Source organism: Alnus glutinosa, chromosome 11, assembly GCF_958979055.1.
Source record: "Alnus glutinosa chromosome 11, dhAlnGlut1.1, whole genome shotgun sequence".
Lineage (NCBI taxonomy): Eukaryota > Viridiplantae > Streptophyta > Magnoliopsida > Fagales > Betulaceae > Alnus > Alnus glutinosa.
Window position 1 is genome coordinate 23,082,809 of NC_084896.1, and position 25,385 is coordinate 23,108,193.

At 37.8% G+C, this 25,385-nt stretch overlaps 2 protein-coding genes across 2 annotated transcripts; one reads left to right on the forward strand and one right to left on the reverse strand.

Moving 5' to 3' along the window:
• Positions 1-15,834: 15,834 nt before the first annotated feature.
• LOC133881013 (F-box protein SKIP22-like) lies at positions 15,835-17,513 on the reverse strand. The gene has a single exon (XM_062319981.1). The coding sequence runs from the start codon at positions 17,056-17,058 to the stop codon at positions 16,126-16,128; it is 933 nt and encodes a 310-aa protein (XP_062175965.1). The 5' UTR covers positions 17,059-17,513; the 3' UTR covers positions 15,835-16,125.
• A 3,828-nt stretch (positions 17,514-21,341) lies between these two features.
• LOC133880991 (uncharacterized) lies at positions 21,342-21,793 on the forward strand. The gene is made up of 2 exons (XM_062319960.1): positions 21,342-21,468; positions 21,545-21,793. Exons 1-2 carry the CDS (start codon positions 21,370-21,372, stop codon positions 21,770-21,772), a joined length of 327 nt encoding a protein of 108 aa, XP_062175944.1. The 5' UTR covers positions 21,342-21,369; the 3' UTR covers positions 21,773-21,793.
• Positions 21,794-25,385: the final 3,592 nt, after the last annotated feature.

Below are 25,385 nucleotides of genomic sequence, written 5' to 3' on the forward strand. Positions count from 1 at the left end.
TTTTCCTTTTTAGACTGGAGAGGTAAACTAGGCTTCTCTTCTTAAAGAGGATTTGATATGTCTATTATATCTCTCACGTGTCAGCATACATGTCTCTTTCTTGTTGACCCATCTTTTCCATTCTTCTTCTCTAAGACACCGAAGGTTCTGGATTATTTGGGCCTCGGTGGGTGAGCTATGGTGGTGCGATTCGGGGATGAACGTGGGTTTCCGCAACTTGAACGAAGGCAAGGCTCGGGGATACCAAATCAAGCCCGGGTCTACTGGTCACACCGAGGCTGTCGTCATCACCGACCGAGCCTTTCACAGATTTGGTAAAAAAATTTCTTACTGAGACCCACAGATTCTTCTACACATCAACTCAAAGATCATCTTAAAAAAAAAGTAGCCATAGAATTTGTTAGGGAAAATATTAGTTTATTAAAGCCCATCAAAATCATTTGGGCCAAACCGGTTCAACCGACCCGACCACCCGACTCGGGTAGTCGACCCAGATACATCGTAACACCCGAGTCCGCGAACATCTCGGGATTACCCGAGATTTAAGGGACACGTCGCACGATACATAATTAGGTCGTGCGCCCGAAGTTTCTCCAACAACATGTCACCCATAAAGGATCGTGCGCCCGAGATAGGCGGTCATGGAACCCGAAATGTCCGTGCACCCGAGGCCATGTCTTCCTCAGCTACCGATCCCCGCACAAACCAGGAGCAATCCTAACTGCTCCTCAATCTCTATAAATACCAGAGTCTCTTCAGATATTAAGGTAGACTCTGTGCTTCAAAAAATTACTTTGCTCATAATTAATATTTTCTGACTTAGGCATCGAAGGGGGATTGTCGGCACCCCCCGACTCAGTGTTTATTATTCTGCAGATCATAAATAACAAGGCGAATCTTCAGGCGAATCATCATCCGACACGTCACCATGCTGAAAACTGTATCAACAGTTTGGTGCCGTTTGTGGGAACGACAAATCGTTTCTTGCAAAAAAAAAAAATTCAGAATGGTGACTACGTGATCAGACAATTCTTGTCTCTAAAATCATGGCTATGACTGGCTGAACACGCCTCCTTCCCCAAATTGTTCATCATCCGTGGCAAATATCTACTGATCTACTGTAGATTTGCACAGATTTACGTTTATACATCTCAATTTTGCATCCAATCACCCCAAATCGGTGCTGGCCTTTGCCAGATATGCAAATGTACTATCATCCAGATCTACATAAATTTGAGTTCAAAAACAACTGATCTGCATCCAACTATATCGGACGTGCTTTAACACGCATCAAACCAGTGTTGGACCTCACCGTATATACCAAAGCAGATCTACGATCAACCTATTCGGTGATGTCCAATCCACGATAACACACATCATATCCATGTTTTCTCATGGGAAAAAATATATAGAGTGGCAACTCTGAGGCTAGGTCGTGTTCGTACAATTCTTGCAACACTTGTTGATGCAGATCTGGATTTATGCAGCAAAAAAAAAAAAAAAAAGGTTCCAAATCTGCACACACACGTGATGACATCATGTGGCTTTAAATTTTTGTCGGCAAGAACTTGGAAAACGATGAGCTGCTGGAGACCAAAAAGGTGTCGCCATGATGCTGTCACTCACGGTCCAGAGATACCATGCCATTTTTGCCGGATTTCCAGATAAGTTAACTATTTGCTTTGTGATTTACAACACCCATTATGTTTTATAAACATAGCCTACGTAGATGCTTTGCTATTTCCTACTTTTTAAGATAAAGACAAAAAGTACATACCAAAAGCAAAAAGAGAGTTGACCAAGTCCTCTTCAACAATGGACAAACCTTTACGAGAGGTTTTCATAATTAAAAACCTCATTGAAGTGATGCCAAGAGGGATCACGCACCCTGACACCTGTACATGCTGGTGATGACGAGGGCTTACCATTCGCATTAAGTTCATCATAAAAATATCAAGTGTTGACGATGTCTCAGCTTGCGCAGTTTGTTTGACGGACTTAATCCCGAAGAGCACCGAAAATGAAAAGACGTTATCTCTGAAATTCGGATTTCATTTTCGTAAAAATATATATGGTTTATACATTCATTGTCTTCACTTTTATATACTCATGTTATCTTTGACCTCAAAAAGGAGATTTTGATCCAAAAAGAAGACCCTAGTCTTCCCATCCTTTTCTTTTGTAGCTTCGGACTACAACTCCAGGTGCCACGTTCTGTGCTCTGGAAAATACGATCCACAACCGATAAGTGCTGCAACAGCAACCTTGTCGGTCGAACCGAAGATTTCCTATCACAGATTGATCTCGGTATGCGCCACGGGAATTGCATAGAGCTATCAACTTCTAGCTCTATACGTTCACTTGGTATCATGTAGATGCCACGACAAAAGGAAATTTAGGCAAACAAACAAACTCAAGTATATAGCCGAGACACTGCAATGCAACAGAAGCAGCGACCAAAAAAAAAAAGGAGAAAGAAGAAAGGTGTCTATTTTCCCTCTCTCAAGGAGAAAGTCCTGCCCGGTGAGGGGGCACAAAGATGCTTTGTTAATACTTTTGTGCAGAAATAAAGATTACAGGGAGGAACATGCGCTTCTCCAAACGTAACATTCCGAGTTTGAGCTCCAAAAAGTACCCTTGCTGAATGGCCCGAGTCTAACATATATAGCACCTATGAGAGGGAAATTGGGCGACACGTTCTGAGGAGCCCATGCCCAAGTTGCCACTTCCAAAAGGCACGTCCCGAGCACTCTCCCGAGGAGCCCCATACCGAGTGCCGAGTGGCATGTATCAAGGCTCCAAGATGAGAAACTCCAAGTACAATAGCTCAATGGTCAAAGATGGTTCATCTTCATCAAATATACGAGATAAGTTGCTAATTCAACATTTTTGCCAAACCCATATAGTATGTCTACCTAGGCATTAACCTCACGTGGAGGAATGTGTAGAAAATAGACACTGTGCGTGTCTGCTTTTCTTTTCTTATTAAAGGTAGTGTCGACAGATTTATCCTCAGGTGGCACCGAATCGATGCTCACCCCCATAAAAAATGAGATAAGTTTATTCTAATGTGTTTTCAGTCAATTTGTTAATTTTTAGCATTCGGCTTTCTTTGTGCTTTTGATACGTGAGATATCTTTTGATTAAAAAAAAAAAAAAACTCATTCCAGTCTGAATCGGCCCCGTGGGTTAAACCGACTCCCAGAATGTCGCCTCCTCGGGTCAGACTTCGGATCGGGGAAATAGGGGTGCATCCCTCGGCCATTACCTTAGAGGACCCATCACCCCGGCCGGTCTCTCCCAGAAGGTCATTCGGAGCTTAGATTTCAGCTCCAGTCTGATCTTCCTTTGAAGATCCGGCCCTTTACGCCATGACTTGTTCGGTGGAACAAAAGATCATGACGACGGTTAATGGGTCCGATCTGCAGACCCTGAGATCTTGTCCAACGATGCTGATGAGTTTCGTTCCCAAACTTGTGAAGTTCAATCATGGGTGGCTTTTTCTTTCGCAGATGTCACCGCACGCCACTGGCTAGAACAAAACGGGACCGCAGTCACAAGAGTAACTGTAGTTAGAGTTGAACTTGGCACTCAGTTCGACAATCGGGTTGTGTCTTTTTCTTTGTTGTGTTGCAAAGGAGGACTGTATGGAAGAACTCAGTGAAGGTTGATTTTTGGGGAGCTTGATTTTTAGAGCTTCTAGATTTGGGCCATGGATGAGGACTGCTCTAACAATGGGCCAAAGGTTTCGGCTATTTGATCTTATACTAAGCTTTCAGCTGGCACTGGCATTGATGTCGAGGATTTATCATCTTCATCGCCTCCAGCCTTCTCAAACTACAGCAAGCAAGCGCCTCTGAAAACACCAGTCCGAGGAGTATGAGCAGCTCAATTCCAAGCTCACACTCTGAACTCATATTCCGAGCTTACACTCAAAAAAAAAAAAAAAAAAAAAAAAACCCGCCAGTGAATAGCCCCAGTTTCAACACACATCATATATGAGCTGAAGATACCATCCGAGCAAAGGATGCATTCCGAACTCGAGGGTGCATTCTGAGCCGAGGATCCCATCCAAGTCACGGATCATCCCGAGCCAAGAATACAATCAGAGCTGAGGATCCCATCCGAGTTGAGGATCTCATCCGAGCTACCGATCATCCTGAGCCGATGATCCAATCCCGAGTTGATGATCCATTCCTAGCTGAGGGTGCATTTCCGAGCCGAGGATCCCATTCGAGTCACGAATCATCCCGAGCCAAGAATCCAATCCGAGCCGGGAATAAATTCCGAATCTCCCATCCGACCAAGGATAAAATCCCGACCCAAGAGTAAAATTCGAGCCAAAGATACATTCCGAGCCTAAGGTCCAATTTGACCGAGGGTCTAATCGAGGCTACAATCTAAGCTGAGGACAAAAACTGAGTCTAAGATAAATTCCAAGTTGTGGAAACATCCCGAGCCAAGGGAGCAATTCGATCGAGGCTTAAATCCAACCAAAGGTCCAATTTTCTCGTAGGGTTCAATTTTTTCGAGGGTCTAATTTCCCGAAGGCTCAAATTCGACCGAGGGTCCAATCCGATGGCATATTTCAAAGGTCTCTTCCTAGAAGCGCCAAAGCACAACTTCATCAGAATATTGAGAGAAGTTCACTCTTTGCATTTTCGTTTATGCTAGCTTACTCATAAATTTTTAGACAGTCAAATATATATCTCATGCATTGATCAGTGAAATTTAAAATTAACTTCTCACCGCAAAAAATGATTACACATCAAGTATAAAAGTTGGGGGGGTACCTACCCAGTGAAATAAAAAAGTGAAACAAAAGACTATAGGCCTCGTTTAATAACCCCCTCCCCTCCCCTTTCCCCTTATTTTTACTTTTCCCAAAAAAATCAACTCAAAACATTCTTAACCTTTTTTACTTTTTATATCACATCAACAATTTTTTATTATTATTTAAATAAAAAAAATCCACAACAATCCAAAATTTTTCTACTTTTCCATATAAATTATTTCTACTTTATATCACATCAATCACTTTTTACTTACACTCAAAAAAAAAATTCTCCCATAAGGGAAGGGAAGGGATTACTAAACGGGGCCATATCAAGTCGCATTATTGAATCTCAGTGCAATTTTGCATACTTTGCATTAAGAAATTGTTAACTGGTAGGCTCTGCTACATATGTGCCGTATAGACACAGGCGATGCTAATATTTCAGGCCAGAGGTCTCTATCAAGCGAGATCAGAAAATTCAGAAAAAATGCTCGCTCGTGAGCAAAACTTGGCCAGGCAACTTCACCATACCCATGCTCTGTCAAGCTTCTCCACAGCCATTTTGAATCCTATGTCTCAACGATGGGAGGAACTCCACTGAAAAGCTCAAGAGGAGAAAATGACAAAAGTCTCGTCATGCCTCGAGCAGACTCGGCATGACTCGAGCACCAAAGACTCGCGCGCCTCGAGCAAAGGTCTCGGCATACCTCGAGCATACATAAGCCTCGACATGCATCGAGCACACATAAGCCACGGCATGCATCGAGCACAAAAGCCTTGGCAATCCCGAGCAAAAGCCTCGACAATCTTGAGCAAAGCCTCATCATGGCCTCCAGTAGACTCGGCAATCCAGAGCAAAAGCCTCGGTACGTCCGAGCACGAAGCCAAGCCACTTTAAGCTTCGGGCCACCATAAGCCCAGAGCTGCTGTAAGCCTAGAACCAGATCAAATCAACTCAAACCAGATCAACTCAAAATGTTGTCTCCCTCGGTTTGAAATACAGCTGACTCAGAACACACACCCGGTCATGTCCCTCGATAACACGGGGGGTGACTCGGTTCAACTCAATCTAGATCAACTCAAAGTGCTGTCTCCCTCGGTTTGAAACACAACCGGCTTGGAACACACACCCGATCATGTCCCTCGGTAACACGGGGGGTGACTCGGTTCAACTCAAACCAGATCAACTCGAAGTGCTGTCTCCCTCGGTTTGAAACACAACCGGCTTGGAACACACACCCGATCATGTCCCTCGGTAACACAGGGGTGACTCGGTTCAACTCAAACCAGATCAACTCAGTGTTGTCTCCCTCGGTTTGAAACATAACCGGCTCGGAACACACACCACGATCATGTCCCTCGGTAACAGTGGGGGGTGACTTGGTTCAACTCAAACCAGATCAGATCAAATCAACTCAAACCAGATCAAATCAACAACAATTCTGCTTTCAAAGTGCTATTTCTGTGTTGCAACGCCAACAACCACATATGTTTCGACATCAATCTATCAACTCAGGTATGCAAACTAATCATTATTCATTATATATACATCTGTTCTAACAAATTTCAGGGGTCCTGTTCTAACAAATTTCAAAGTGCTGTCTCCCTCGGGTTGAAACACAACCGGCTCGGAACACACATTCGATCATGTCCCTCAGTAACACTGGGGGGTAGCTCGGTCAAATCAAATAATTAACACCCTCAAGAATAAGTCAGACAACTCAGTCAAATGCCGGCCTTGCAATTTTTCTCGTTGTTTTCAACTAACCTTGAGCTCCCGATCCCAAGTCTTTCTCAGTCAATTCGAAACACTCAGTTCTTGGTCCCGAGCCTCAAAAGTCGAACCGACGTTGAATCGCATTAAATGCACCTTATTGCATACGTTAGTCGATCATGAAATTCGAGATTTTGAATGTGAGAGCAAATTTGAAATTTAGAATTTGAAAAAGTACGGGATTTTTCCAAAGATGACTTCCAAAGGCCTCCGGACCAACACTCTTCGGGTGAAGTAACGACTGAAAAATTGGAACCTTCCCGGTAACATGCAGCCGACTCAATTTTGGAATCCGCAGTAAGTTAAGGCCGCTTAATTGTTCATAAATTCCCTTATGCACAAAATTTACATAAGAGAATTGGGAGGTAACTGTTAGGGAAAATATTAGTTTATTAAAGCCCATCAAAATCATTTGGGCCCAACCAGTTCAACCGACCCGACCATCTGACCACCCGACTCGGGTAGTCGACCCGGATACATCGTAACACCTGAGTCCGCGAACATCTCTGGATTACCCGAGATTTAAGGGACACGTCGCACGATACATAATTAGATCGTGCGCCCGAAAGTTTCTCCAACAACATGTTACCCATAAAGGATCGTGCGCCCGAGATAGGCGGTCATGGAACCCGAAATGTCCTTGCGCCCGAGGCCACGTCTTCCTCAACTACCAATCCCCGCACAAACCGGGAACAATCCTAACTGCTCTTCAATCTCTATAAATACTAGAGTCTCTTCAGATATTAAGGTAGACTCTATGCTTCTAAAAACTACTTTGCTCATAATTAATATTTTCTGACTTAGACATCGGAGGGGGATCGTCGGCACCCCCCTGACGCAGTGTTTATTATTCTGCAGATCATAAATAACAAGGCGAATCTTCAAGAGAATCATCATCCGACACGTCACCATGCTGAAAACTGTATCAATAGAATTCTGCCTCATAAAGTACAGAGCTTTGCATCTCCTGGACTCTCGATGAAGACAAATGCCAGACAGATCTGTGAATGCAAGCAGGAGCTTGTGGTTGGCCGTGGAGTTTGAAGCATTCGAGATGCTCGGTCTCGATGTTTTGACTCAAGATCTCGGCAAAAACTATTTCCTGTGAAAGAAGAAACGGCTCACCCACTAGTACTTTCTAGCCCATCATGACCCAAGATGAACAGGGGATCCTCACGGCCAATCACTGTTTCGTTGGGCTTCCGTCCACCACCAGAAACGTCGTCCTCGGTAGAAAATCTCTCCGATCTTTCAGAGCTCTAATGTCCCACTGGGCGAAAACCCGAAGTGCCAGAACACTTTGACGTCCTGTGGATCACAGTTGGGACTGGGCTCTATCCGAGTTTCTAGGATGAATCCTCAAGATCGTTCGGGGCTCCAACATCCCAGTGAGACCGAACCCATCGTTTGCACTTTACCGAGCCTTTAGCTATTTGGATCGTGGGCCCCAGATCTTTCGAATCTAGTGGCTCAATTTGGGATTGAGTTGCGCATCGTGGTGGATGGATCCACCTCAGAATTCTGGTTCAAGTCTACTGGCCACAGACCGAGCCTTTCACGCCTCTGTACCTCTCTCTTTGATCTATGGAAATCGTCGAAAGTTGCAGGTTCTAGGTCCCCATGAGTGCGACCCGTAAGATGGAGTCAATTGAGCATGCAACATACTGCTTTGTGTTCTCTTGTTGACGAGGGTAATACGGATTTATTGACCTGAAGGAGACTTGTTTGCATCATGGTTTTTCCATTACCTTAGGAAGGTAAGTCAACAATTCGGTGTGGCTGGTTGGATGCCAATCTGGGTCTCCATGGATTCTTCTAATCCTCGATTTCTTCTAAAGCCGTGGATTGATCGGGATCAGAGAAAGCCCAAATCGTGAAATAGCCATGAGATCTGTGCCAACCCACATTCCAGATTTTCTTTTGTTTTATCTTTACACGGATTGCACCTTTAATCTTGAAGATCTTTATCTATTGACGAAGAGAGATTTTTAGATTTAATTTTGATCGCGTAGTCACCGTTGCGGATTTATTTTTTCGTAAGAACGATTCTTCGTTCCCACAGACGGCGCCAAATTGTTGGTACAGTTTCCGGTACGGTGACGTGTTACCTTGTGATTCGTCGCCTTCCTTGATATTCGTTCTCCTCGTAATCTGCAAAATAATAAACGGCTCGTCGGAGGTGCCGACCATACCCCCACTCCGATGCCTAAGTCAGTTCAAACTATTTATTTTCTGGAGAGGATCAATAATCTCAGAGCTTAAAGAATCTGCGTGTAAAAAATATCTGGCGTAGTGGTCTTATTTATAGGCTCACAGTTCACAGTTATAAAACTGCTAGAATACTTGGAGCATAATTTGATTAGGAGTCTGAGTCCTAAATCACATAGTCTTTAATCTTATCTTCATAGAATTCAAATTGGGCAGTAGAGTCCAAGCTGGGTAGGACATTACCTCTTCGTCTGATGTCATACTATTAGGTATCCTATCCCATATTTGATGGGATAAAAGTTTTATCTTGATATACTCGAGATATGCGTCTTTTTGGAGATAACGAATGGTCTTGTACTTAGGTCTGATCTAGCTGGGCTGACCCGATGGGCTTGGCTCACATGTCTTTGGAGCTGATTATTTTTCCAACAGGAATAAATAGATTTTAATTTTGAGATTAAGACAAAATTATAAAATTTTATGAATAAAGTAATAATTTTGGAAAAATTTAAGGAAATTATGAAATGAGTTAAACTCTTATCCTATTGTTTCCATTGATATCTGCAAGTGTTTTACTCTCATTAAGTTTTCATAACTACTGGTTTACATCACCATTTTATATTAACTATTTTACTACTTCATAATATGGGGTATGAAGTTATATACGTAGTAAGATAAGGCAAAGCAAATGATGTTTTGATTTTATTATATATGTATAAAACTTCTATATTCTATGTGGTTTGCAGAACAACTAGGACATTTGATAAACTCCTTTTGTGAAAACCATGCTTGAGTAACGATTGTTTAGTAAACACTAGTTAGATTTTCAAATGAAAGAGGGCTTTGCATCACACACATTAAAGTCAAAATGTTTTTACTGGCTGAGTTGTGGATTCACACATCTACCTGCAAGATTGTGGTTAATTTTATAGGTGTCGGTAAGGAAGTTGTTGTGGTATTATTGGTGTGGTATCTATTACATTTTGATACAAATAAAACCCATATAATTTTGAATATTCTAAAAATATACTTAGCAAACTAAACATTTATTTATTTATTTGTAATGAATATAATCTAAAACAAAATTCTTCATTAAAAACTTAACGCAATCAACTAAATCATCAACTAAAAGTATTTTGTTAAGAAGTTTCAAATACCTTTTTTTTTTCTTTTTTTTTTTTAATTTTTTTTTTTTTAAGGAAAGAAGTTTCAAATATTAAAAGTATTTTGTTAAACTTCTCAGCAGTTACCCTATATTGGTTCGGTAAAAAATTACATACATGTCTATATGTTACATTTAATTTGTTGTAACGATTAAATAATTACTAGAACGGTAATTATTTAATGGGTTTAATAGGATTTATTCCACATTATGTTACACGATAAAAACGGTTTTTATATTTATGAATTTTTGATTTAATTTCTTAATGGAAGGAGAAAAATGTAACACCTCGCCTTTTACAAAAAGACGTAAGTGAAAATTTCAATTTTCACGTGACATTACGACATCATCAGAGTTATAAATTGGCAGCGAAATATTTTTTTTTTCTTAATATTAACACATCAGAGCTTCTAACAAAATACTTCAAAATATATATAAAAAGTGTAATTGAATAATTACACATTAAAATAGTATTTGTGCCATGTATGACATAGATAATTTACAAACATTATATTCATGGCATCATTAATACATACAAAAAAAAATATAAATATTATTCTCCGAATATTATAATAATGGACTAAACATATTAGTCTACAAAAATGGGAGGCATCCTAGTCTCAGATACTGCCATCAAGATCACCTAAAGGTCTGGACAATCCTGATACTCCTCCTCTTCATAACCTGTATTAATATATAATATTGAGAGAAATAATAATACAAAAATACCTAGTGAGTCCACTATTTTCGATAATAATATGATTGCTGATTTATTAGAAATAAAGAACACAATGCAATGACATAATAAAATGACAGTTTTATATGCAGAGTCTTATTTATTTAAATAACCATTTTCTTCTAGCATTCACCTTATAGAGACGTAACTCTAACAAATAGATTTAAGGAGACATCACTCCAGTATATAAAATCTAAGAGACGTAACTCTTGTCTAACGTATTATAGGAGACGTTACTCCCGTTTAGCGAATGATAGGAGACGTCACTCCCGTTTAGCGAGTTCTAAGGAGACGTTACTCCTCTAACAATTTATCTAAGGAGACGTCACTCCTCTAATAATTATTATTTTTTTGGCACAGGCAGACGTCACTCCCTGGTCCGTTGGCAGACGTCACTCTCAACTCTTTTATAATTAAAATAACAAAATATGCAAATTCCACATGCGCAACCAATCAAATAAAGCAGAAATCATAACATTATGGAAATTCAGCATCACTCTCAGTGAATAAGAAATACTCACAATTCTCTACTACAAAGAGATATCCACAGGAATAATGACTGCACAGTTATATACATTTGATAATATATTAGTATAAAATACTAAGAACCTATTTTAACATTTTATCACTTTCGACTTTTAAACCACTTAACACAATTTTTAATGTTGCTTAGATATTATAACGGCATAAAATAGGCTAATTATATTACCACGTATTTTGTGTGGTCATTATTACGAAATTTATTAATTAAGGACTAAAATACTCTTCAAGTAAAAACGGTATTATAAAAGCTTTTATCTATTTTTGTACCAAATCGACTTAGTGACTCCATTAATATAATTAATAGGTTTTATATTTTAAAAGTACATAAGCAGTACAATATTAATAATCTTTATTTTAATCTTATAAAATTTGGGTAGAATAACGGCATTAGTGTAACTAATGCTTAAAAATACTTTAAAAGCATTTGGGTTGCGTAATAGCGCTTTTGTAAAATAGTGATTTTTACTCGGGCATTATAACGACGTGATTCATTAATTAAATACGCTGCTTGAAATATCATGTTAAAACATAACTTAAAACACATTAAAACACTTTTATAATTTATAATAATAAAATATATAAAATTCATAAAACTTAAACTTACCAAAATACCTACGAGAGAGAAAAAAAGTGGGTCCTTTTATGTTCTTTTCTTGTCCTTTTCCTTTTATGCCCTTTACTAGACACTTCTTGCTTTTGTCCCTTTTCTTTCTTAGCTTCCTTCTTCAACACACACGTACAAAGAGATATTCTGGACCATTTTCTTTTATTTCTTTTTCTTTTCCTTATCTTCTCTTTCTTCTGCTCAATCTCTTTTCTTATCCACAGAGAAACACGAAAGGTATAGTTAGAGAGAACTTACCAAACGGAAAAGAGAGACTACTGCTTCTTGTGCTGACCGATTGAGAACCAAAGAGAGAGAGAGAAAACAAGAAATGAAGCAAGAGAATCGAGAGAGAGTTTTTGAGACAAATTGAGAAGAGGTGCAGAAAATAAGAAGGAAGAAGAAGGTCGTTGGGCGTGAATTGAAGAGAGGGTGAACCTTCCTTTATACTGATTTGGATGGCTGGGATGGCTTGGATCAAAGCTCATCCAATGGTTGGGGACTCCTCCTTGGGCAGCAAGTTTAGGTGAGTGTTGCATTGTCAAGGATCCAAGAAGGAAGAAGAAATGAGAGATGAAAGAAGGGGGGCTGTATCTCTTCGGGTAAGCTTGAACGGCTGGATGTATTGAGTGGAACCTGATCCACGGTTGAGAATGAGCCATCTGGGCCTTGAGCTGCTATGACAAGGCATGTAGAGGAATAGGAAGTAATCATTAAGCGCCAAATATCTCGTATCTACAACTAACCAAACGTTGGCTTCTAACTGAGCTAATTTTCTAATTGAATTCTTTGTCTTTCCTTTTGATTACGTTGGGCCAGGTTCTTTGTCTAAGGTGGGTCTTCAACGTTTTTGTCTGGGCTGTACGTGTGGGCTGGACTCACGAAGAAATAAAATGGGCCCACAAATTACTAATATTCTATTTTCGTCCAAATCAAGAGTGTTATATTTCACAAATGTTTTCGCACTCTAAACGGAATCCAAAAATTATGAAATTCAGAGGGTAGCTAGAGGACTTCGAGACAAGCGTTCTGACTTTTGAATCGACCAAAATGGAGTTTGTTTAACCCTATTTTTGTTATTTCAAAATTTAAGGTCCGTTTGAATTTTTATCAAATTAAAACTATAATTGCTTCTAAATGTTCTTTTACCTTATTACTAGGTCTTAAATCATATTTTAAGATATTTTATTCAATATTTTAAAATACGGGGTGTTACAAAAAATCAACTAATTAATGAATATGAGGGTCTCTGACCTACCTATATAAAGAGCCATATGCATCCATCTATTGGCACACTCATGGGCATAGGTTAAAAGAATTCCCTGAAATCTTTATTTTTCAGAATTCTTGTTGTTGCAGAAAATTCTCTTTGTTTCGCTTGAACAAAGATATAGCTAGAAATATTTATAATTCCACTAATTATTTAATTTAATTAACATTTTATTCGTTATGTTTATTGTTCTGGTTCACGTACGGTTTTTGTTTTGCTTCTTGTGCGTGAGAGGTTTTGAAATAACTGTAAATCATGAAATTTTGCATTTGTAAATGCTTTAGCAGTAAAGCATGAAAACCTTCAGCACTAACCCTCAACTTGCACACGGTAAAACCTATTTTGCCTTGAAACCTACTGTACACTTGCATTGTAAATATTGTTTTGCTGTTTTTTTTTTTTCTTCCTTCTCCTCTGCATCTCAACAGATGATAGCCAAGGAGATGATCCCACCATGAACTCCGGCCAATAGCTTCTCATTTCCAGCATTGGCTAAAACCCGCATAAGGCTGCGTGGGTCTTTGCCGAATACAGTAGGCGCCGACCCGTCTTGGCCGGCGTCGATCCGTGTGAGAGAGGCCATGTCACCAGAGGTTTCTGGGTAAACGGCGACCCCTCTGGGTCGCCGTTTGCAGCTGAATAGTGGCCATGAATGGCTGCTGGATAAGGTGGCAGTAGGGATGAGTTTGGTAGTTTGAAACTATGGACGAAGATTGACGCATTCTTTAGTTCGAGAGGACCCTGCAAATTGGATGTTATTTTGAGGAGATATGATACATTGTCATTCCAAGATACAACTCCTGACCACTTTGCTTACATGACAACCTTTATTTTATTTTATTTTTATTTTTATTTTTTAAAGAAAAAAACCATAAAGCTAGCTGGGGGAGGACCACCTTATCACGTGTGTAAGGTGGTTAGGAGTTGTGTCTTAGGGTTAGGAGTGGGCAGAACTCACCCATACCTGTGAAATCGAACCGGTCTGCACTGACCCGACTTGTGAAGAATGAATATAAAGCATTCTTTTAAAATTGGAGATCCTGAATCATGTAATCTGTAATTTTTAGGGCGGGTTGCGGTATTAATATTTTTCCCACCTGTAGACTCGCCCCGCATCCCTCTTTACTCATACCATCAGATTTTGAGATTTTCCCCCAAAAAACCCTAAGAGTCACAACTCACGACAAGAAACCCTTAAACCAGAGCAGCGCATCCCATCCATCCGAAGGTCAAGTGTGATTCACTGATTCTTTCTAATTTTGGCCAATTATTTGATTTCTTATACGATTTAGGGTTTGAAATCAAATGGGTTCTTCACTCTTTAAAATTGTGACCGTCGGCCATCACTCATCTTCCACACAATTTGTGCATCGACTCCTCTGTGCTGAAGCAATCTTCACTCTTCAACTTCTACCGTCGGCCGTTGGTATAGGTAGGTCAATCTCTCTCTCTCTCTCAAAACGACACATTTTCAAAACTATATTCTCTAATCTCTACTGTATAGACTGTATAGTGGTAGTGGACTCCTTTTCAAATCTATATTCTCCAATCTCTACTGTATAGACTGTATAGTGGTCGTGGACTCCTTTTCAAATCATATTTTTATTGTGGTCTTCAAACACTTACCAAGCTCATATTGTTGAAGAAGAGCTTGTATTTTTGCATGCCGATGTTTATGCATATACTCTAGAAGACTAGAAATAGTGGTTTCTGTTAGTGGCATCAATATCTGTCATCTGAATCCTGTTACGTGAAGGCTAGATAAAGTGTGGTTCAAGGCAGATACCAGATCATGTTTTCAGTTCTAATGTATGACTAACCAAAAAATATTTTAAAGTTTTTGAAGACCTCATTGCTACCAAAACAATGGCCTTCGACCACTTCAGGACTCAAACCGACAGTCACATGGTTGCAATAACGCACGCACACCTTTACTATATGATTTAAATTTTGAGCCCAAAAATTACTGTCATATGTCTGTGATGAAAACAATTTAAACTGAGCATGGCCTTCTGCTGTATTATTCACAATTATCAGGTAGTCACGCCACTATTCCAGGACAGAGTTTAAGAAAATATTTATACAGCTACAAAGAATGGCCAGAAACAGAGAAGATATAAGCCCAAAAAGTTTAAGAATGTCTTTTGTTTTCTCTTCGATGAACCATAAAACTACCTCCCTCCCCGCTGCTTCAGATAGCTTCTTCTTCAGTATGTGAATGACCTCGCTAATGGGTCTCCTCAAATTTCCAATAAAAATGCCCCCATCTCCAAAACACCGAACATCAGCTGCGAAAAATGTGTCAAACCCGAGACAGGGCTTCAACAGCCGCATCAAATTTGGCCCAAAAAAGAAACACATGTTTCAGCCCCATAAATCTGTCTCGGGGGGGCATTTCGTCGAACAATTTGTGAGCAACACATAAATCTCTACGTTTTGTATACCCACATAAAATATTGTTGGCAGTGTAGATCTCTGCGACTGCGAGGGTCCAAAACATAATTTGATTGCCGGACAATGGTTTCCCAAAACCCTGAACAAAGCACATACATGCTGAGCTCTCAATGAGTGAGTGCAATGGCCTCATTCATTAGCAACAACCATAAACGGTTTAAGGTTTTCACTACTAAAACAACCACAAATCCTTCTCTTTTTTCTTTATCTTCACTACCCAGTATTAAAAAGCATATAATCTTGTCAGTTCAACCATACCCATTTGGTAAAAACTTAAGTGGGTAAAACTTTTATTTTAACAGAATCAAGCTCAATAATCAATTTGATAGCAGTAAAACAAGAACAAAACTGCACTTAAAAATACCACTACTAAGAAACAAAACTTTCAATTCTTCCAAAAGTAAAGTCATAAACACTACCCACAATAACGAAACCTGAGCTCCTCCCTATAAACGTCAAAACCAGCAGCAACTTTCAAAGCATTCAACTGTCCTCCTGTGACCCCTCATTCTATTGGTATGTCGAACGTGAGACTTATTTATATACATAAAAAAGACTTCTGGTTAAATCCCAGGATTCAGTTGCAGCACCGGACCACTAGACATTGGATCCTCCTAGTCGAAGCCACTGAATCCCTCTGGATCTTCCGAAAGGAGAAGCTAAGGCAAGACCCGGCATTCGGTCATGATCTCCGCCCACCATAGGAGCGCCAAATGGATTCTCCTGGATGAGAAAATGCCTCCGAAGAAAGCCTCTATACCGGCCAGCTTCCGTCTTCCTCTTCTTGCTGCTCTCCCAAAACGAAGCAAACCTAGCTTTCCATTGACCAATTCCCTGCGCTCCCGCCGCTCGTCCAAACTCCTCATCAAATTTCTGTTTCCACAACTCATCACGTGAAGACAAATACCTCAATTCGGAGCACACGCATCCCACCTTTGCGAGATCGGGACCGTGAAGAGATTCCAAAATCTTAAGTTTAAGATCTGCCGGGAGGCGCATAAAGCACGGTGGAAGGCCGAGACCAGTCTTTTCACAAAGATCAATCAAAAGTGGCAATACGAGCCCATCCTTCACCATCTTCCAAAACTCAAAAATCTCACTTTCATTTTCTTCGTCCCTATTAGCTAAACCGATTGCCGGCACAAGCCGATTCTCATTCAAACACACCCGATACAACCCCGACCCGCCCTTAGCCAAACACCCGTAGATAGTGACCAAGTGCCCTAAATTCTGAAACTTCAAAACAACACTTTCAACCACATTACAGAAATTACAATAGCCCCCATATCCTAGAAGCTCAGGCAGAGTATACCTGAGCGACACCGTAAAAGCGTCATTCGCAAGATGAATCCGGTCAACCTGCATGCCCGAGACTGAATCGAATCCGACGAAACCGGACTCCAAAAGAACCGCGTGAACTGCGATCACCAAAAGCTTGTGGTCACCATCATAGTCGCCCAGCACCCTCCTCAAAAAACGACGCTCCGAAAACTTCTTCACCATTGGAACCGACCCATCATCCACCCCCATCGTTTCAGCACCGGAAAATTCTAGGGACCCGTCGTACTCAAAGAAATAACTCTAAGATAGAGATTGGCGGAATAATTGCATCTGATTCATTCTGATCATTAATTTATAGAGAAAAGGTTATACAAGTTTACGTCAAACTATAATTCCAAACCAAAACATAACTCCTACTAGATATTTACTACTAATGAAAAACAAAGCAGCAATCCTATTACACGTTTACTTCTGTTTTAATGCTAATACAATTTCTTTATCTGCAGGAGTCCTACTCTGATGATAACCCATGATGCAAGTCTTCTAAAGTACTTCAACAACAACTCTGTTAGCAGTCTTGAAGAAGTAGAGCTCGATGACAATTCCTCTGCAGAGTTCTTTGACAATAACCCTACTTCTGAATCCTAATGTTGTGGTATAACTGCAACTCTTTCTGTTGATCTGAACTGGAAGAGACACCGTCATCGTATGATGCTGAGATATTTATTTATTTTTTAAAAAAATAATAAAAAATCCTTGATCGTGAATTTCTTTTACTCAAATGTATTATATATGCACATATATGCACTTGAAGGTGAAGCGCATATATTGTTACGATTCTCTCTCTTTTTGGAATAAATCTCTACCAATCGTATTAATTAGTCCTTATTTTATTTCCAAGAAGAGTCATGTTTCCATCTAAGTTCTCATTGACTGTAGTAGTATTTTCCTTAGCTTATATGGGTTGCCAGCAACGGATGGGAGAAATTAATTCCATATAGGAGTTCTTGTAGGTTGCGGTGCATTAATATTATTTCCATGTAGTCTTTATATTTTCCATGCAAGTTATTTCCTTAAAAAGGAGTCTCACACCTCCTAGTCTATTCAGGTTAGGGTTACAATTCCTAACCCTAAATCAAGTCAGTTGTAACCTTTATTTAAGCTTGAGTTTTGCAATAAAGTGGGGGAGAATTATTAAGATAAATCAACACTTGTGAAGTTTAAAGACTTAAAGTCCTTCTAACGACTTTATGAGGTTTAAGGTCCATCTAAGGCTCTAACGACTTTAACGTTCGTCATAGGAAAAGCACGTAGGAGAAATCCTGCTGATTTTCCTGTTCAACGACCAATTACAAGATCCTTTTCAAATTCTCGTAACATATATTATTCAAGTTCTTTATTATTTTTTTTTTAAAAAAAAAATAAAAATAAAAAATCAGTTAATAGATAATATATATCTGCAACTCTTAAATAATTATCCAGAATATAGATGGATTTAATCTTAACTTTCTTCCACAATGCAAGGAGATTTTTAATCACCTTTATCTTTAACCAATTGGTTTTTTTTTTTTTAAAAAAAAAATTATTCAATTAGTGCTAATCTATTTAAATGATTAAATTCATTTGAATTTATCATTCATTCAACTTGAAAAGAAAAGTGCTTCTCCATTGGCTTGCACGCGGATCGATCACCAGCTCAATTGCCAACTCAATGGTTATTTACCGTGCTATATATTATAATATTGTTATCGAGTACGAGACTCCATCTATTAAGGAGCTAGAAATATTAATTAAATAATTACGTTTAATATTTTTTCAGTAAATTAAACTTTTAAAATAAACAACAATTTAATATATTTATATATATAAAAAAATATTAATTAAATAATTAAATTCACATTTTCTCTCAAGTTAAACTCTTTATTTTTTTCTTCATAACCGAGGTATTCAGAGCTTTGCCCCAACTACATCTCTAGGACATTCAAAGCGTCCTCTTTACAAGGGTTAGATAAAGCTCAAACTTTAGCGCACATGCATAGTCCTAAAAAATGTTTGCACTCAACTTAAACTTTTAGAATGATGTAACCACTAGATCACCAAAAACTCTAGTTTTAGAGAATTATGATTATTTTATGCAATTAAATTAACATGAAACCATTCTCTTTTTTTTTTTTCCTTTTCAAATATGGGGAATGGAAAACTTAATTACAACAACTAAAAATCGAAAATGGGTGGGCAACCGAAACAACAGCTTCAAAATAGACATAAAACAATGCTAAGATAAACAAGTAACAAATTAAAGTAACCGGCGGGAATGTGACAAATAAATGATCTGGCCCATCAAGAGAACAAGAGCAGCTACAAAATGCTGTTAGCAAAGGCAAAGCAAAGGTCGACGCTAATAACCTATTTTCAGCGTCGACTATTAGTTGTCTACGCTGATAATAAGTCATTAGCGTCAACTCTAGAGTTGATGCTAATGACCCTATATAAACAAATTAATATTTTTTTGAAAAAATTGAAAAGTATTAGCGTCGACTTTTTAGTCGACGCTGATAATAGGTTATTAGTGTTGACTTATATGTGTCGACGTTGATAATAGGTCATTTGTGTCGACTCTAATGACCTTGTATAAAAAAAATAATAATAAAAAAATAAAATAAAATAAAAGAGTTTTTTTTTTGAAAAAATTGAAAAGTATCAGCGTCAACCTAAAAGTCGACGCTAATAATAGGTTATCAGCGTCGATGCTGATAATAGGTCATTAGCGTCGACTCTGGGGTCGACGCTTATGACCTTGTATCACAAAAAAATAAAAAAGAAATCATATAAACCTATTAAACTTTTTATTTATTTATTTATTTTATAAAAAAAATAATAAAAAATGAAACCTATAGAAAAAAAAATACTTCTTTTTTATATTATTCGTAAATTTTTATTTTTTAAATTTTTAATTTTTAGGTTTTAATTTTTGGGTTAAATGCCATTTCAATCTCTGGGTTTTTAAACTCATAAAAACCATAAAAATTAAAAGCATCTAATAACTTCAGTTACACTGATTAGGTTCTTAACAATCACTAATTTAAAGAAATTAATAGACGCCACTAACTAAGCTGTCCCAAACAACTAAGGGACAACCCATATTCCTTTAGTATCATGAATAATTAATGTTGGTGACCTCGTACTGGAGCTATTACAAGTTTGTTGTTTTTTGCATATTATCTGTATCATGAGCCTAATAAATGGTTCATAATGCATGGCTATGATATTCTAGTGCCACCAAAAACCGGTGTTTTACTTAATTGGAAGTGCTTTTGGGCCTGCATACTAAATTTTCAAAGACGTCACATCTGCCATCTCGATCTTAACTTTTCACACATTAACATTTGAACTCTTTTTGGTTTGTTTCTTATTCTAGTAATTATTTTTTAGGGTTAAACACATTTTTAGTCCATAAATTTTAGAAATTTTATATTTTAGTCCCTGAGTTTCAATTTGCATCACAGATGATACTTCAATTTTGAGAAATGACTGAATAAGTACCTCGGTTAACTTCTCCGTTCAAAAACTAACAGATCGCCACGTGTCAACCTCATAGGTTGACACGTGGCACTATATAAAAAAAATTAAAAATTAAAAATCTTTAAAAATGAATTAAAAAAAATAATATTAAAAAATAAATTAAAAAAAAAAATTTGAAAAAAATTTGAAAAAAAAAGGGGGTGGCTGCCACCCCCTTAGCAACCATGGGGTGGCCGGCCACCCCCTTGGCCGGTCTGGGGACCCCTTGACAAATAAAAAAAAAAAAAAAAAAAAAAAAATTCAAGATCGGTTTTGGCCCCTTGGGGGTGGCCGGACCACCCCCTATACCGGCCAAGGGGGTGGCCCTTTTTTTTTTTTTTTTTTTTTTCAATTTTTTTAATATTATTATTTTTTAATTCATTTTTAAAGATTTTTAATTTTTAATTTTTTTATATAGTGCCACGTGTCAACCTCTGAAGTTGACACATGGCGGTCCGTTAGTTTTTTGACGGAGAAGTTAACCGAGGTACTTATTTGGTTATTTCCTAAAACTGAGGTATCATCTGTGATGCAAATTGAAACTCAGAAACTAAAAAATAAAGTTTCCAAAATTCAAGAATTAGAGAAGTACTTAACCCTATTTTTTATTGGTAAGTTATACAAGCAGCCATTGGGTCTTGAATCTATGGGTTCACCCTTTACCTTGTTTAATAGGGGGAGGAGATGTCATTTCAGCTATTTTTGTAGGTCAATACATCCAACCTTTTGGCTTTAAAGTAACTATGGATGAGTTGACTGGGATATAGGAGGTCCATTTTCTTTCCACTACTGGTCATTCTTAGCATGCTGGGTGTTTTTTTACTATGTTTTTAACTTAATGATTGTTAGTGTATTATATTTTATTGTTTTGTCTTGGTGCCTTTTCTTTTAACCCCTCTAATTGGTTGCGGTGGGTTTTTGTATATATATTGGTGGGGAAGAGGGGTGGTCGCTCCTAGCATTATGCTCTTTGGTGTATTTAAGGGAAAATATGAGCATATGTATGAACAGTCAGAGGAGTTCCAGCAGGAGCTGAAATTGAAGGTTCGAAAAATATTAACACTACAAGAATGGCGAAGGAGAAAAATGCAGATGAGGGTATGCTGAAAGCTCTGTTATTTCCTTGTTTCTATTGACTTTTCATTTTTTGCTTCATATTCTCATGATCGTGTAGATATCGAAAGAGGAAGGTAGATTGAAGAAGGATGAAGAAGAAACAAAAGAGATGTGGAAGAGAAAGCGTGAGCACGAGGAGAAGTGGGAAGGAATAAGAGGACAAAGGGTTTGTTTCCATAACTCTCTTCTAAGGGAGTTCAATAACAGATGCTTGTTTATGTCGCTGGTTTTCATACTGTTTGCCATAACTTTTTGGAATGTTCTACTGAAAATTATAGAAAAATGAAATGTAGATGTTCTATTGTAATTATCATATTGGAGTAGATTTGAAAAGAATCATATATACCAAGTTGGATTTTAAAGAATATGCCAACTTTTTCATCCCTGTTTGAGAAGCTTATGATGCTTAGTTGAAAGTAGGATTGGTAAAGGGGGAGTGAAAATGGAAGGTGGTGTGATCAATGAGTGGAAGGATATTCCTATGGAGCTCTTATTGCAATGGCAATTAACAGACATTGCCATGCTTTTGTTGCCATTGCCATAGAAACAATCTATGTTCTTTTACATTATCAACATATTATAAGCTGAGACACATTGTTTGGCAGGATGATGATCAGCTATAGGAAAGGCTTGGTTGTGACTAGTCTGGTTCTTCTTAAGTGGATACTGTGTTTTGGGTTGGTTTAGTACTGGTGTATGGTAATTGTGGGGACTATTTGTTTTGTAATGTCCTATTTAGGGAGTAATGTGCACCTGTGTGATTGTGAGGGTACTACCGTACTAGATTTAAGGTAGTATCCTTAATTTCCTTCTGATGATGATTTGCTTATTATATATATATATATATATTTAACTTTTAGGGTATTAGCCTTGACCCAGTCGACGCTAATGTCATTAAAAAAAAATTTAATTTTTTTTTTAGGATATTAGCGTTGACTATGTCGACGCTAATGGCCTATTATAATTTTTATTTTTAAAAAAAATTTAGGCTATTAGGGGTCGACGCTAATAGCCTATTAACTTTTTTTAAAGAAATTATTTTTAAGGTATCAGCATCCACAAGAGTCGACGCTGATGATAGACTATTAGCGTCGACTACTTATCAGTGCCGACTTGTGATATATGTGTTACAAGTTTTAGCGTCGGCCACATATAGCATTAGTGTCGACATATGTCGACACTAATAGTGTATAATCAACGTCGACACTGATGATGGATTGATGATAATTAGCATCGAGCTTTTAGTGTCGACTTATTAGCGCCAAAAGTTGACGCTAATGAGTAAATTTTTTTTTAAAGTCGACTCTAAAAAAAAGTTAAAGGGTTTTCCCATGGGGTGGTTCGATCACCCCAAGGGCCAAATCCTCTAAAAAAAGCCACCCCCATGGGTCATGGGGATGGTTCAGCCACCCGTAGACCGGCCGGTCTAGGGGTGATCGAACTACTCCCGTAGCCCTTAGGGGTGGTTCGATCACCCCCAAGGGGCCAAAACCCATAATTTTATTTTTTCTTTTCTTTTCTGCCATAGGGTTGCCGAACCACCCCGCATGGGGTGGTTCGGCCACCCAACCACCCCCTTGGCCAAAATTGGGGTGGCCAAGGAGCCACCCCTGTTTTCTTTTCTTCTTCTTTTTTTTTTCAATTTTTTTTTTTAATTTATTATTTTATTATTTTTAATTAATTTTTAAGATTTTATTTTTATATAGTGCCACGTGTCAACCTCAGCGGTTGACATGGGTTGGCCATTAATATTTGGACAGAAAATGTAATAGAAATACCAAAGTGATTTTTACCCCTAAACTCAGGTCTTCCTATGAAATAAATGAAAACTCATGTACTAAATTTAAAAAAGCTTAAAATTCAAGTACCAATAAGGTACTTAACCGTAATTATTTTTTTTGGATAACTTCACAAAAGGATATTGAACTATTAAGCGTTTTGATGAAAGGATATCAAACTATCATTTCTCTCGAACCGGTGTATTAAACTATCAAAAACCCTCAAATAAGGGTATTCCGTCAGCTTTGGGCGTTAAATCCTGGCGGAATTCCCAAAATACCTCTCTTCTTTTTTTAGAAAAAAAAAAAAGAGAAAAAAAAATGATAGGATTTAGGTGTTGGTCAGAATTTAACGGAATTTGCAAAAATACTTATGCTTGAATATTTGAAAAAAATTTTAAAAAATAAATACTAGGGTATTTTGGAAATTTTGACATGATTTAATGCCAAAAGCTGACGGAATACTCTTATTTAAGGGTTTTTAATAGTTTAATATCTTAGTTCGAGAGAAATGATAGTTTGGTATCCTTCGATCAAAACGCGTGATAGTTTAGTATCATTTTGTGAAGTTATCCCATTTTTTTTAAAAAAAAAAAACGAAAGATCTGAGTATTTCATTAATCAAAGATTATGAGCATAAAGCTCTTACATCATAAAGCATGAAACTCTGCAAAATCATAACCACTTGCTATGAGGTTACATAGTCATAGATACAAACAAAATTCTTACAATAAAGTGTTATTTATGATTTTCATCTTCCGCTAACCCATGTACAAAAATAGTTAAAGAGCAGATTATATCTAAGACAACTGTAGCCAAATATCCTAAAAATTTATTTAAATTGGCCGTGAGAGATAACCCCTTACACCTGACTAAGCTTCATCCCATAGATCGTCTGTGAGGTCAGATCTAAAAAGAAGAAAACTCTTATTCAAAGTAAAAACACAACCAGCAAACAGCAGCAGCGGCCAATAAGGAGATAAACGGCACATCACGGAAGTAGATGGCTGGATGCATAGCGGAGAAGCCAAAATTGTTGATCTGGTTAGAGAACACCTACAAACAAAAGAAAAACCAAAATGAGAGGGGGAGGGTGGGAGCTCTCAGATCTGTTTTCTAATGGGTGAAATCTAATTAGAACGTGTTATTTGAAAATAGAAGGCAAATCCACTTTAGAGATATAGTGCAATGCATTTAGTAAAAAGAATTAGATGCATTGCAATGTTTTATTCAAACATTGCAGTCAATTAACACATTCCAATTGATTGCAATAATTGAATAAAAAAAAAATGGTTGCAATGCATCTAAGTCTTTTTACTAAATGTATTGCACTATATCTGTAAAGTGGACATGCCTTTCCCTTTCTCTTTTTCTTATTCAAACATCGCAATCAATTGGAATGTGTTAATTGATTGCAATGTTTGAATAAATCTAATTCTTTTTACCAAACGCATTGCACTTTGTCTCTATAGTGGATTTGCCTTTCCCTTTCTTTCTTTTTTTATTCAAACATTGCAATCAATTAACATGTGTTAACTGATTGCAATGTTTGAATAAAAAACAAGTGGTTGCAATGCATCTAACTCTTTTTACCAAATGCATTGCACTATATCTCTGAAGTGGCCGGATTTGCCTTCCCCTTTCAGAAAATTTAGAGATATCCCTAGGTTTAAAGACGATATAACACAAATCCTGATGTTGGTAATTACACCTGGAATATGGGCCTTTATTCAGTAAACTAACATATAAGTTCTCCCAAAAATTAGAACAGCTTGTCGGATTAATTTTTTTTTTTCCATCCATTTTCTAAGCGATCGATATGATCGATGATTGGGACATGATATATATTTTCAAGAATATAGTTTTCTTCTAATCTTGGTCGAAGAAAATTCTTTTAATCCGATCTATTAAATTAAAATGTCTTCAAAATGCTTGAGAAATTTCACATGCAATATTTTTAACAGAGTATGTGAGCAGTAAATACATTTTGAACACGTACACTGTTTTAGAGAAATTTTCTCCAATTGAGTCACACTCTTTGGTCTGAGTACATGAAAATGTTTACTTGAATGCAAAAATAAAAATAAAAATATGAATACTTATTCATGTGGATGCGGTGCA

Excerpts from the sequence above, each read along its gene's own strand:
- LOC133881013 (XM_062319981.1), bottom strand. The coding sequence starts at position 17,058 with ATGGGGGTGGATGATGGGTCGGTTCCAATGGTGAAGAAGTTTTCGGAG.
- LOC133880991 (XM_062319960.1), top strand. The coding sequence starts at position 21,370 with ATGTATGAACAGTCAGAGGAGTTCCAGCAGGAGCTGAAATTGAAGGTT. Across the intron at positions 21,469-21,544 it reads GGAGAAAAATGCAGATGAGG|ATATCGAAAGAGGAAGGTAG; the intron begins GTATGCTGAAAG and ends ATGATCGTGTAG.